We start from the raw sequence: 14,509 nt of genomic DNA, 5'->3' as shown, positions 1-14,509 counted from the left end.
TAACCGATCTGAGTGTTATGGAAGCAACTTCATTTAACTTGATACTATTTTTTTTTGTAATTTTAGCCAAGGCGAAGGGCGATGATGAGGAGGATCTGTCCAAGTTGTCAACGAAGGATAGGGTACGGCACGGTTTCAATTTTCAGTTCTTTTGGGACATTTCGTTAAACTTATTAATGGATTTGTATTTTCTTGGATCTGGTTTTGTTTTTCTTTTCATTTGCAGTTCCTTAAGAAATTGAATCGATTAGAGAGAGTAGTAGAGGAAGTCAAACTGGTCATTAAACCGTTCTACAATAAGAAACAAATCAACAAGGATGAGTACAAAGACATTATGCGACGTGCTGTCCCTAAGGTGAGTAATGTTCAGTATTTCAGATTTATGTATACATATGTTGTTTTGGGTGAAATTTTGTACATGGATCCCTTGTACAGGAGGTTACTAAGTAACCCTGTAAACCCTGTTATAGCATGTGGATTCCAAGATGGCTTCATAAATCAAGAAACTTAAAAGCGGTAAATGCTTACAGAGTTCAAGGCAGGCAGAACTGAAATTGCAGAAATCTAGTGAGAATAGATAAGCCCTTATGGAGCAAAGAGATTAAGCTGAATTTTCCATGCTTCAAGTGAAGCTGAGAATGTGATATTCTCTAACCGCCAATTAAAGGTGTCAAGCCACTCGTGCTAAAAAATGTATTGTCTGTGGCGTAACAAATGACAAGCCGCTAACGGAGCCTGTATGGTACCTCAGCACTACCCCCACAGTAAGCTTTCTCGAAGGAATCAAGAGCATGTACAAAATTTATAAGAAAAAATATGTGAGGTTGGGAGAAAAGCCCTTAACAGTCCAAGTCCCTGCGGGAGTCCAGTTAGGAGGCGGAAAGAAAAATCCGTCACTTTAACGACGAAAGGGAGTTGGCAGTGAGCCAGGCTGAGAAGCCTGTCAAGGATGAGAAGATCCGTCTCGTTAAAGAAGAAAAACAGTTAGCGGAAAGCCACACCGAGAAGTTGCGTGGACGAATAGCCGTCAGTGGTGCAACTCTCAAATTGAGTAAGGTCAGGCAGGCTGCCAAACCGAAAAATATTATTAAATCAGTACCTTCGCAACGGAAGGTGACCGTATAACGTAAGAAGAAGGTCGTACAAGTTGCCGACCCTAAAGAAAAGCGTGAAATAGCACCTCCAAAGAGGAGCGTAATTGGATTGAATTATCTTTATTTACGAGATTTTCGGCCCTAGGCCTGTTCATCTCCTAAAAGAGGAGCGTAGCTGAAGTTTACCGGAAGGAAGGCCTACCTTGGGTGGAGGTTGTGAATCCCAAAAAGGTGTAAGCAAAGGCTAGGGAAGCCGCAAGAAGTGTGGCAGTCCAAAAAGGGGAGTGCCCGTAGAGAAAAGTCAGTACCTTCCAACGGTCATGGCGAACGATTAAGAATGTATATCAAGGGGAGTTATTTATTGCAGAAAAATATTGTAACAAAATTTGTTATAAATTTGGCTGGTTAGTTGTTAAAATTACAAAAATTACAACAAAAACCCCTCTAGTCGTAACACAACTGTAACAGAGGCTGATACCTTTATATCAACATTATAACAAGCGTTGATATAATTATTCGGTTCAAAAATCTACATCAAGGGTAATTGTTTACATTACGGGTAAAAATCCGGTACGTTACAAACGACGGATTCTTATTCATAATGTAGACAATTAACTTTGTTCCAACTATTTATAATGAACGTGATATAAAAGATGATTACCTCCGATTTTTTCCCCAATATTTCTGTACAACAAAATGCAGGCAATTTTGATAGAAACATACATAACTAATGTTATACTTTTGATATGAAATTAAACTGGTAGAAGGTACATTTTCATCGATTTATCTAACACACGTTGTGCTTAATAACAACCATGGATATCTCGTTTATTTTTTTGCAAAGAACCTTTCATGAATTAATTCGAATAGCGCAATCAACAGAACGACATGAAAGCTATTGATTGCAGTATTCAAATTAATTCATGAAAAAAATGTTACTTAGGTCCTTTTGAAAAGTTAAGCGAGATATAATTGAGTTGAAGTTTTGATATGCCTTGATGATCGGGAAGGGACAGAGATGAGGCAATTGTCGTCAAGACTGACTGTGAAAGTTACGCCAGGACGAAGGCCATGCGAAGGGTTTAAGAACTCTCTGATCTAGGTGGGGACGTCAACTGCATCCGAAGAACGCAGAATGGGAAGATAATTCTTGTACTGAAGCGGAATGTTGCGCGGAGGAGTCAAATAGTTGTCAGAAGTGATGTGGTTCAAGAGAGAGCCCTATATACAGGAGGGAACGACAAGTTTTTTCAAGCCACAATATCCCGAAATAGACTGTGGGGTTCGTCGTCTTAGGCAGAGATGCATTCTGAACAACATGAGCCAAGAGCTTGCCTAGGTGTTCATAGTTTTGAACTTTGAACATAGCTCAGTGAGCACTTGGTTGGTACGCAAGCAAAAACGATCATTGTAACGAAGGTTCCCTAGATTTGAAACTATGCAAAAACATACGACCATGGTTGATTTATATCCGTTAGATGCCCACGTGTTCCATTACTAGTCGAAAAATATGTATTATGCCGCCGCTTCAATTTGTTTTCCTAGGATACAAGTTGCTATGTTAGGAGCTCTTGAACAATGAACAGTGTGCTGTGTTCAGAACGTTTTGAATTCGAACACGCGTTCTCGTGTTCAGGATGCATCTCTGGTCTTAGGTACTGGTTAAGGCTAAGCTAGGTTGGTCGGTATGCCGGGTAAGAACAAACCAACTACATCAGGACTGTTTCACCCAAGTAACAATTTTAGTTTTATAACGGCCATGAAAACCATTATTTACTCATCATAACTTCTATAAAACCAGCATAAAAATAAAATGGGGCTACCCCAAATGGCATAAGTCCATTTGGCATAATGCCATTTGGCATAACGAGTTGAATAGACAGGGGCCATTTGGCATAAAGACCATTTGGCATAACGACCGTTTGGCATAATAAAGAAAAATAGTCAATGATTTTAGGGTTATTAGGTTAGGGTTAGGTTTCTTTTGCCTTATTCCGGGTAAATGCGTACTTTTAAAGAAGGAGTCATCTCCTCTTTTGCATTATTCCGGGCAAATGCGAACTTTCAAGAGTTATCTACTCTTTTGCTTCATCCCGAGCAAATGCGTACTTTGAAAGAAGAATCATCTACTCTTTTGGCTTCATCCCGGGCAAATGCGTACTTTTAAAGAAGGAGTCATCTACTCTTTTGCATTATTCCGGGCAAATGCGTACTTTTAAAGGAGTCATCTTCTGTTTTGCTTCATCCCGGGCAAATGCGCACTTTTAAAGAAGGAGTCATCTACTCTTTTGCCTTATTCCGGTCAAATGCGTACTTTTAAAGAAGGAGTCATCTTCTTTTTAGCTTCATCCCGGGCAAATGCATACTCGCAAACGTAAACAATGCCTTTTCCTGCAAATGTCTCTACAACTAGGACCGCTCGCAGCTAACAAGAGAAGCAGAAGCAGAAGAAGTCAATGTCGATATATTCCTACGATTAACCTTTTTTGAGCCAAATGGTAGTTTTGCTGAACAACCCGTTGTATTTAATACAGTTTTCGAGGATTATGCCAAATGGTCATTATGCCAAACGGTCGTTATGTCAAATGGCCTCGAGGTACCCAACAAATTATGCCAAATGGTCGTTATGCCAAATGGTCTTTATGCCAAATGACCTTTTGACATTTAAATCGTTATGCCAAATGGCATTATGCCATATGGGCTTCCCCCAAATAAAATGTTATAGGGGCACACTCTTCGGCTATGGTCATTGTTAACTGTCAACAACCGCTACTAACGTTATAACAAGGTGGACTATAATCGAGGTAGATATCACTGTTAAGGAATAAGAAACTTTCGTAATAATCTGATAAAATGTTGTAAGTTAGTCTCAACTCTTGATCAAATCCACCATACGTTCAGGACACTTTACCAAACAGTTTTTTTTAACTATTCCAACAACATTTTAGGTTCAAAGGAGAACACATTCTCTGAAGGAAACTTTATATAGTTGATTAAGAAAAGGTTTATTTGGTCTTCTATACATAATAAACTTGTCTTGTCATCTTAAAGAAACTTCTTTTACACATCTTTGGCTTCTCCGGTCATCCTCTTATATACTTTGACTCTGACCATCCTTTGATACCTTGATGTTCTAAAAAGCTAATAAATTCGTTAGATTTAAAAGGTGGTCTTCCATCTATGACTACCACATCTGGTAGGCCGAATCTAGCGAATATTTTTGCATAAATTCTATTTCCAGCAACTTTAAGTGGCATTTTTTTAGACTTTATTAATGTGTTTTTTAAATTCTAGGATTAAGTTCAACACAGATTTGAGTGGCTTGCCCTCTACCCTCTTTCCGATGAGAGGCTTGTGATCCGTACACTGCTGTGAATCGCATATTTGTCCCATATGAATAGGAATCCCAGTAAAGATGGGCAGATATGCGATTCGCGGTAATATACACCAGGGTGGTCACCGAACCGGGAAAAACGGGAAAAGCGGGAAAAAGACGGGAAATTGAAGTCATCGGGAGAAAAGCGGGAAAAACCGGGAATTCAGAACATGAACCGGGAAAAAATATAATTTTGATAACTTACATTCAAAATTCTTCAAAGTTTTCAATGAATTTTTCAAAAAAGGAAAGATTTTCTCTTTGATGTTCATTCTTCAATCGCATTCTAATTGAGTTATTTGATTTTAGTACATAATGTGTAAGGTATTAAAAATAAGTCGTTTTTTTCTAGATCCAATTGTCTCTAGGTCATTTCGATTCCAATTTCGAGTAAGCGGCTTTTTGACTGATTTATGATATTTTGTACGTAAAAGGAAAACGGAAATTAATTTAAATAAATTCATGCGTATTTTTGTTGTAGGATATCCTGATAGATATCCTATAGTATAGGACCTATACGATTTGTGATCAATTAAATCTGTTAAAAAAACTTGGGCAAAAATATGAGTAATTTTTTGGCGCTTCGTGTGATTTGGTAGAACCCCGGCCATATATCATAAATATTATGTTATAAGGCATAAAAGCATAGAATCGAATATCGAAATATTCATTCTTCCGAATGAATGTTTTCATCTTCAAGTTATTCATCTAATATCCAAGTTTGCCTTTGTACTTCTGTTATCTGTATGTAATTTCCAATTACACACAATTCGAAAAAAATAAATGTGATAAATAATATATTTTAACACATGTTCATGAGTTGTTTGAAATTATATTTCAAAATTCTATAAATCATTAAAAAAAAATTAATATTTCGTGAATATGTCTGTAACATTCTAAAGAGTAAAATATATTTAGTTTAGGGTATGATGGGGCAAGATGGGTCACCTATAGCGAACCCTCAATGCCTCAAAATAGAAACATTTTAATTTAGCTTTTCAACGTGGATCCATAAGAATAGCTCATAATCTGTAAGCCAAGGGTATGAAATAACAAAAACTCCACTTTTTATTCCATTTCAAGTCATTAAAGTAGAAGTCTATTTTTCTGTCAATCAAAAAATGCCGGGGCAAGATGGGTCAAACAGCGGGGCAAGATGGGTCACCTTTAAATTTTGCAATTATAATATATATTATTGTTTTTATTCACAATATTAAATTACACACAGATAGATAAGTTTATTATTATCAATTATTTTATTCAATAACAAAAGGATTTTAAAGCTTTGGATTGAGAAATGACACTACATTTAAAAATTTCTGCAATTTACTATGAAAACAAGCCGTCCGTGTATTGCTTTCTGAAAGATAAAAATATACATTTTTAATTAACAAATTAACATCATTATGCTCAAAAGTAGCCTTAAAATGATTAAAATAGCAATGGAAGATATGTTTTGGATACGAACTATGCCCTTTGGTATGTGCTGACCCATATTGCCCCATTTGCAAGTTCAAGTTAGAATGTCTAATTTTCGATAAAATTTATTTATTTCGAAGCAGGTAGTACAACATCGCCTACATTACTTATGATACTTCTACTTTATTATTAAAAATGTGAGAGATTTCACGTTTTATAGAAAATGTGTTTCGCATAAGAAACAATGCTGAAAAATATTTTACCTTGTCATACTCTACCAAAATGAAATTTTATCATCAAATCGAGTGACAATAAAGTAGAACCAAATTATTCCTCCTACAAAGTCATAATCTCCACATTAAAATGTATACGATGCTTAAAAACGGCCCTGACCCATCTTACCCCGTGACCCATCTTGCCCCGCCTAACCCTACTATTTTTTCACAACTAACCTAATAATATAAAAGGTTATGATGGTGAAAAAGCTACTCTAAGATAGTTTTCTAATTTGTAACACGGAATAATAAATAGATTCCCAAGCTAAGAACATCTCAATATACTAATATTGAATGAGGACGTTCAAAGTTTTCAATACAAAATCCAAGATTTACTTTCTAGACATAATTCTAGAAATTAAGAAAGTAAAGTTTAATTAATTACGAATCGAATATGTTTTGATTGCCTTAAAATGTGTTTAAATCTTTTTTAGAAAACTGAATAACTGTTGTTTAATATTTTTTTAAATTTTTAGAAAAGTGAAACCAATCACCACGATGAAGTTAGCGCATTACATATTTCATTGCTAAGTTCCTAAGTTTAAAAATGTAATTGATTTTAATTTACTTTATAAGAAAGAATTGTGTCTTTCCTCACTTAATTTCGCGATAATTTAAAAAAGCTCCATCAGTTACTCAGGGAGGTATTCTTTGAAATAGTCTGATTAAGATCAAACCGAGAGCTGAACATTAAAAATATGTCGGCTATACGTGGCTATACTATAACTATAACTTTATGCTTTCTGTGAACATTATGCTCTAACAAGGAAGAACCACTTGGCACTATCAGAAACTAACGAAAGTTGTACATCCTAGAAAAAAATACGAATGTTTTGCAACTAAGAAAAAAATTGACCTGAACTTTTGACCGAAAAGGAACTTGTGGAACTTTTTGATTGCGCAAACAAGTGCCAAAGCCTCTAGATGCAATATAGGATAGTTTTTTTTATTTCTTTATTAGGGAGACTTTCAGCCCAAGGCTGGCTCGTCTCCTTTTTAGGATACTTTTTCTGTGCCTTATTTGGGGAAAATGAAGTGAAGCAGATTGGGTTTTCAGTTCCATTTGTTATTTGTGCTAAAACGCCTCTCATGTCATATGAAGAAGCATCTGTAACTACTACTAGTGGTTTAGTCGGATCATAAAAATCAAGAATTTTGGCAGATAATAAATTTCTTTTGCTTTGCTGAAAGGATTCTCCACGTTCCCTTGTCCAAATGAATTTTTGATCCTTTTTCAAAAGATTGTATAAGCATCTCAATTTTGTAGACATATTGGGTATGAACTTATTGTAATAATTCATGAACCCTAAGTATGCTTTAGGTTCAGTCTCATTATTTGATGTTTTTGCTTTTTCATTAGAAGACGCTCCTTGCGGACTTGTTGCCCCAATGCGTTCAAATTTTCTCCGCCCCTAATATGAAAAACAGACGCTCATGCAGGTTTGATTGTAGTCCCCCACGCCAGGACTAGGCCAGTGCTTTGAGCGGTCGCTTTGGTGTAGGGCCTGCATGCGCATTGTACACTTTTATGTAGTGAAATTCACCAGAGCCTACTTTTAAACTTCACTACATTCTAAATATGACGCACCAGTGACGGAAAATGTCAAATCGATGTCATGGGACTAATTAGCTGATACCGTGGACCCTCGGTTATTTGAACGGTACCTCATTCATATTAACGGGGTTTATTTTTAATTTAAACTTCTGGTTATTCTATGAGCAACAGAAAAACTGTTTTCTGGCTGCTCTCTTTGCTGGTTTGGTTTGATTCTGCGTTTCGTTTTACGGTGCTCCATTTCTCTTTTCGCGATTCCACGTGCTAAATGACGAACGGGGTTCAAACGAACGAACGGGGTTCAAATTAAAAAGTGTTTCAGATTAAAAACGATCAAATTACCGGGGGTCCACGGTAACTTTTTTCACAAGTTATTTACAATTGTGTTTTTCATATAAAAATGTAGCCCTTAAAGTACTCTATAACTTTTTATAATAGGTCTTTAAACCTAATATTGACGCTTTTAGAGCTTAATTAGTGTCAAATGACATTAATGTTATGACATTCCGTGACATTTTTGATTATCGGTTTCATGGCTCACACTGTTTGACAAAGTTAAGCATTAATGTACAGTGTTCTGAGAACTCAGATGTGAATATGTACATTATAAGGTACCCCGGGGCAAGTGAAAATGCGGGGTAAGTGGGTACTATGGCTGCCGATTAATCGGTGAACATTTTTAATGGTAACAATGTTCTAGAAAGATGAAGCAGAATTATCAACGAATTCGCCTGACACAAAAAAATTGGAATCAAAACCATTTGCGGCACCATACTAATGTTATTGTTTAATCATGACTTTAAACTACCGGCAAAATCCATCACTTTTATTTTAATTCAATGGATTTCCAACAAAATAGTCGCTTCTGAATTCATCATTGATGTGGAAAGTGAATATTTTGAGCAATTAAATAATTGTGTGACATCAAAAACGATTTAAAAGTTTTGATTAAAGCCAAAATCTGCAATTTTCATTTTTCCTTGATTTTTAACATACATGGGGCAAGTGGGACATATTTGAACAACATTTTTGATAGAGCCATTTTACCTGTTTTTAGATTGTTGTCTAGTGAAAAATAACTTCGACACTCATATATCATATGGATCTGAATCAAATGCAGTTAATTCGTTGGTTTAGTTGTTAAGAAGTAGTGTACAGTTGATTTACCAAATGTGTATTATACTTTCTGAAAATTATCTCCCTCATGGAAAAGAGCAATAGTAATAGCTATGCATTTTTTTCCGTTTACAGTGCAAACAATCTACTTATTCTACAATAGATCAACAGGTTTTGTCTTGTGTTTTGTTATTTTTAAACTTCGCATCAGATTTACAGATTTTAAGATAAATTAGGTTCTTAAGACATAAATTGGCCATTTCGTTCTATTACAAATTTACAACACCGCCTGAATCAAAACGTTCCTTTTGAAGTTCTAATGTATGTAATAATTTGTGTTAAACAGAGAAACATTCATTCGAAAAGTGAACAAAGATTTGCTAATCTCTTCCTTCTAACACACTTGGTAAGAAAGTAAGCTAATGTAAAGCCAGACAACAGACAATTAAACGGTAAACCGGCTGTTGTCTTGATTTTATATCTGCTAACATTGTAATCCCTTTCTTTTGCCAAAAACAAAAGTCTGACAAGCAATGAACCTCCATCCATGATCTGAAATACTACAACTCAGAAATTACATGAGCATTATATCTACATTTTTCAAAAAAAATATATTAAGCTCGTTTAGTGGAATGTATTAAACCGTCTAAGACGAATTAAGTACTGTCCATTTAATTCCACCAGTTAATTTTCGTTATCTTTGCAGATACGTATTTCGACCACAACTGTGTGGTCGTCTTCAGTGTCTTGTACTTGACTCGACTTGAAGAAAACAATCGCAACTTACACTATTTATACTACGCTAGGTACCTAATCTAATCTTATTTGCCTACTTTATTTACCTATACAGTAAATTACTTTATTGTTTAGGTAGAAACTTGAAGAGCCAAGAGCTGCCATTTCCCTGATCCTTATTCAACAGCGCTGTTTGTACCTGTCGGTGGATTTCCAAACTCTCAGTTACATCGAGTTTCCATGGGGAAGAGACATTTCTTAAGATTTTAATATTTGATGCCGTAATTGGGTGATTTTCCTTATACACATGCTCTGCTACCTTAGATCTAAATTCGTAATGTAATCCCTTATCGTTTTCTCTTTTCGCCTTACTCACTTCCGCCATATGTTTCTTGAACCTTATATCTAATGATCTTTTTGTTTGGCCTACATAGATTTTTTCACATTGGGAACAACTTATCTTATAAACGCCTGCCTTATTCAACATTTCTACTTTATCCTTCGTTGAACCCAATAGAGACTTGAGTTGGTTGCTTCTACTGGAGAATACTAGATCGATGCCGAATTTCCTTAGTCGAGGGCGTAGTTACATTTTTCAAATTAGTTTCGTTCGACAGTATAGAGTAGAATAGGTCCAACTTGCCCCGTTTGAAGAAGTAAGTGGGTCCCACAGGTAAATTTATTTATGTCACTACCAATATTTTTGTAACTGAATAAATGGCTTACAACACGTCTACACTTCAACAACGGAAGCATATAATGATGTATCCGTGGTTAATGTCCTGAAATACCCTGTTTTCTAAGTATGCTTTAGCGATTTTGCTGAACTAGCGTTTTTTTAGGTCCCACTTGCCCCGGGGTACCTTATAGAAGATTTTGATTTGAAAAATGTATTGGAGCTAACTACTTTCATTCGATGGGACTCGAACCCACGACCATCAGTACGCTAGACTGGTGCTTTAACCAACTAAGCTACGAAGGACCTCCGTCGGCCTTCCCAACTTAGTGGCTACTGAATGAGCCCGAGATTGGACGCATAGACGAATCACTTACAGTCCATCTGTCAAGCTGACACTACTACATGTGTCCCATCGAAGGTAAGTAGTTAGCTCCAATACATTTTTCAAAATTAATTAATCTTCCACATAATGTACATATTCACATCTGAGTTTTCAGAACATTGTAAATTGAAGTTGGGTGGTCTAATACCCGGAAAATAATCAATACCTAATTAACTTTGATTGAACCAAAGTTAAGCAGTTAGTGTAAAAGCTTCATATGTGATCAGTGACTGGCTTAACGTAAAGAACCACAAAAATGTATAAAACGCACTAATCGAATTTTCAAACAGAGTAATTAATTTTCACCCCGATTAAGGGTTTTTTATGTCTTTGTGGCTTTTTTAGTCCCACATGCTTAGCACATTTATTAGAAGCTTCTAATCCATTTCTTTTCATTTCTCTCCTAGATTTGCCACAGCCGTACAGGGGAAATCAACCCGATCAAGATCCAGAAGCTCATCAAGGCGTACGTGCGCAAGGTTCGAGCTAGACGGCGTTTGGCAAAGAAGGGGAATCTTAGCAGTGGACCCGGTCCGCTTCTAGCTCCCGGCGCGACAAATGCAATAATCATCTAAGCGTGATTGTTGACCGCTGCCGACTGTTCCTTCACCAGTACACGGCCGAGATAACGTCATCCGGAACATCAGCAATACACGCAGCTTCCCTACACAATTACAAACATACCCTTACAGATGTACACAACAACACACATACTGCATTCCCGTACTGACTCCACGGGATGGATTGCATGGCAGTAGTGCAAGCAAGTGAAAATTTGGTAAACGTTTTTGTTTTTGCTTAGGTTTTTACTGTTTCTCCCAGGATCAATATTTACGCAAGGCGTATTTTTTAAAACAAGGGAAGTGTACCGCTTGTTGGCAATACTTACTGCGCAATGGAACGCGTTTTAATCAGTTCGACGACAGATTGCTTAAGATCTTGTGAACCGGTTTTCCTTTCTTGGAAGAATATTTTTTTAAATTAAGGCAAGAAGACAAGAATGCGAATGATTGTAAAAAAATGATTGAGCAAATTTATTAAGTAAAGCAAAGTGGAAAACACACATCTATTTGAAGCGTAAGGATTCCTTAACGAATGAAACGATTAGTTTTTTTTGTTGTTGTCTAGAGTTAAGTAAAATTAGAACTCACGATCACGCATCAAATTTATTCGTAATTGTGGTAGAATGTTTCTACACATGAAAGTCTAGTAAAAGGGTATTTATAACAATTATCGTAATAAAATATTTATTGAATATACAACAATTACTAGAAGTTAGTGTAAGTTGATTAGATTGTGCTAACAGTAGAGACTATTCTCTTATTAAGGTACATTATTCAGTGTAAAATTTGTCCAATTACAATCTAGCTATTGTCTGAAGCTAACTAAGTTCACAAAGCCCTGTTTGTTATTCTTTCGACACGATCTTCTGAACATCAAACGCTTCCGAGGAAGAACTGCAAGCCTGCAATCTGACAAAAGTACCGGCTGGATTGTGCTGTTCCTGAGGGCCACACGTGCAAATATAGAAACAACCTCGATCAACTCGATGATCAACACAAATTTATCCTGACCCGCAATCACAGAGTTCTCATCAGTAAACCGCAGGCAGACGAACGGTTGAACTGTCGAAACTATTCTACTTATCGCAGTGGAGAGTAAAAGGCTATCTAATCACATCCCATGCAAACGCGTTCGTTAGATATGCCCGTCGTAAGGGTGGTCTAATACTTCTACCTACTACAATTAAAAGTGAGTAATTTTAAATTTGTGGTATTGCCTATGAGGAAAATATGAATTCATCTAAATACACAACAGAGAAAATGCTAACTAAAAATAAATAGTTTAAGAATAAATAAAACAGTAATTGTACTTTCAATACGAAAGAAAATTCTCTATTCCTATTTTTGCGTTGACTAAGAATCAATCTCTCCCAGGTTTCCTACAGAATCACAATTCGATGTCTTTTTCCATAGTTAATGGCATCCTTATGGATTATTCCTCCAGCCGGATTGCTTACTTTTGGTTTTGACGCCAAACAGCAAAAAACCACGATGAATGTCCCGAACGAAATGGACAAAATGACCCATTGTCAGGGTTTGAATCCAAAGGAGAATGACAAAATCTCTCACTTATCATGTTTGTATACACTCTCGATAGGTAGCATACCGTGAGAGACGTTTTTCGGTAGCTGTTACGATAATGAACTGATCCGGGGGGCTAAAACCCATGATAAATTTCTTTCTATAAGCCCCAATTGCGGCACCGGTTTTGATTATGCATTTCAACTTGTTTTACACAGCTGTGCGAAAAAAGATATGGTCCCCAACATGAAATGAGCGAGAACAAGTGATTGTTGAATTCGAACATACGAAAAATAGCGTTGAATAAAGGCAGCATGCAAAATGGAATGGAAAAATCAAAACATATTATTGAGCGTGGATTCTGATTTGGTTACATGTAAGATATGTACTACCACACTGACTGTGAGAGTGCGTTCTAGATTCTCCCAATAGCACGCTTATTAGGAACATGCTTCCAAAAATCCTATAATACGATTAAATTATTTTCCAAATATTTACCACATTGGCAAGTGAAGAAGTTTAGAAAAATGCTGATGCAGCAAAGCTTACCCTCGACCATCGCCCTCCAAGAGGTCACCCGTGTGTCCGACACAATCATGGAATGTACCGTAGGATGCAAATATCGTTGGACCAGCAAGGTCCTCTTCAATGTCCTCGATATAAATGAAGACTTACCGGTTACCGGTGTCTGACTATATGGAAGTATGCCGATCACCATCATAAATGTTTACATCCCTTGTGGCGTCTTCCCCGCCATCAGTAGGAAGGTAAGCAATTTGATTTAGAACGCTACTCCGCCCGGCCCCTCCTTGAAGATATGAAGGCTCATCATCCTATGTGGGGAGGGTGCAGGGCCGACCCTCGAAGCACTGCTTTAGTCGAAGCGTTCGTGGAAGGTGACCTCGTCACTCTCATTGGCGGGTCACCCACTTTTCTCAACGGGCACTCTGCCGCATCCATTGATGTCCATGCGGTAAGTAGATCCGGTTCAATCAAAGTTAATTGCCTATTTCCGGGGATTAAACCACAATGTTATGAAAACTCATATGTGAATATGTACGTTATGTGGAAGATATTGATTTGGAAAATGTATTGGAGGTAACCATTTTCCTTTCGATGGGACTCGAACCCATGACCCTACAGTACGCAAGACTGGTGCTTTAACCAACTAAGCTACGAAGGACCTCCGTCGGCCTTCGCAACCTAGCGGCTACTGAACGAGCTCGAGATTCCCAAATTGGACGCATAGTCAAATTACTCGCAATCCATTTCTCAAGCCAATACTTCCACATGTGTATAATACACGTCCACATTAGAGGAGCGTGAGTATTTAGAATGTCTGGCCACGGTGCCCCGGTAGACCGTTATTATAAAATAAAAATGTCCATCAAAACCTAGTACAGGGCTCGATTCCTGTGGTAATTCTGCAGCTCGGGCCCAATTTTTAAAAAAATCCCTAGGAGGAATCTCGAGAAATCTTGATTTGAAGTTTAAAGTTAAGAAATTTCAAAAGAATCCATATAAGAATCCAAAAATATCACCAAAAACCTTGATTAATCCACCTAGATAGATGTCCTTCAATTCTTCTTGTACCTGCCGGTCGAAAGTAACCACCAGCTTTGCAGGGTTGCTGTCCGGCATTCTTAAAATATGCCCTGCCCATCGTACCCTTCCAGCTTTAGCTACCTTCTGGGTACTGGGTTCGCCGTAGAGCTGGGCGAGCTCTTGTTTCATCCTTCGCCGCCACACACCATTCTCTTGCACAACGCCAAAGATGGCCCTAAGCACGCGTTG

The 14,509-nt window shown here is 37.2% G+C and overlaps 1 protein-coding gene and 1 non-coding gene across 2 annotated transcripts in view; one reads left to right on the top strand and one right to left on the bottom strand.

Moving 5' to 3' along the window:
• The window catches only part of LOC134223311 (PHD and RING finger domain-containing protein 1-like), a 40,687-nt gene extending 28,195 nt beyond the window's left edge, over window positions 1–12,492 (top strand). Inside the window, exons 4-6 of the mRNA XM_062702467.1 lie at window positions 67–122; window positions 227–355; window positions 11,039–12,492. Coding sequence (XP_062558451.1) covers window positions 67–122; window positions 227–355; window positions 11,039–11,206 — 353 coding nt within the window. The 3' untranslated portion in view covers window positions 11,207–12,492. The remainder of the gene's footprint in view (window positions 1–66; window positions 123–226; window positions 356–11,038) is intronic.
• A 1,330-nt stretch (window positions 12,493–13,822) lies between these two features.
• On the bottom strand, window positions 13,823–13,898 carry Trnaa-ugc (transfer RNA alanine (anticodon UGC)). The gene has a single exon. It is a non-coding gene; the product is annotated as a tRNA-Ala (tRNA).
• Window positions 13,899–14,509: the final 611 nt, after the last annotated feature.

This window comes from Armigeres subalbatus, chromosome 3, assembly GCF_024139115.2.
Source record: "Armigeres subalbatus isolate Guangzhou_Male chromosome 3, GZ_Asu_2, whole genome shotgun sequence".
Lineage (NCBI taxonomy): Eukaryota > Metazoa > Arthropoda > Insecta > Diptera > Culicidae > Armigeres > Armigeres subalbatus.
The sequence above is the reverse complement of the archived record's forward strand: the minus strand, read 5'-3'. Positions and strand labels throughout refer to the sequence as shown.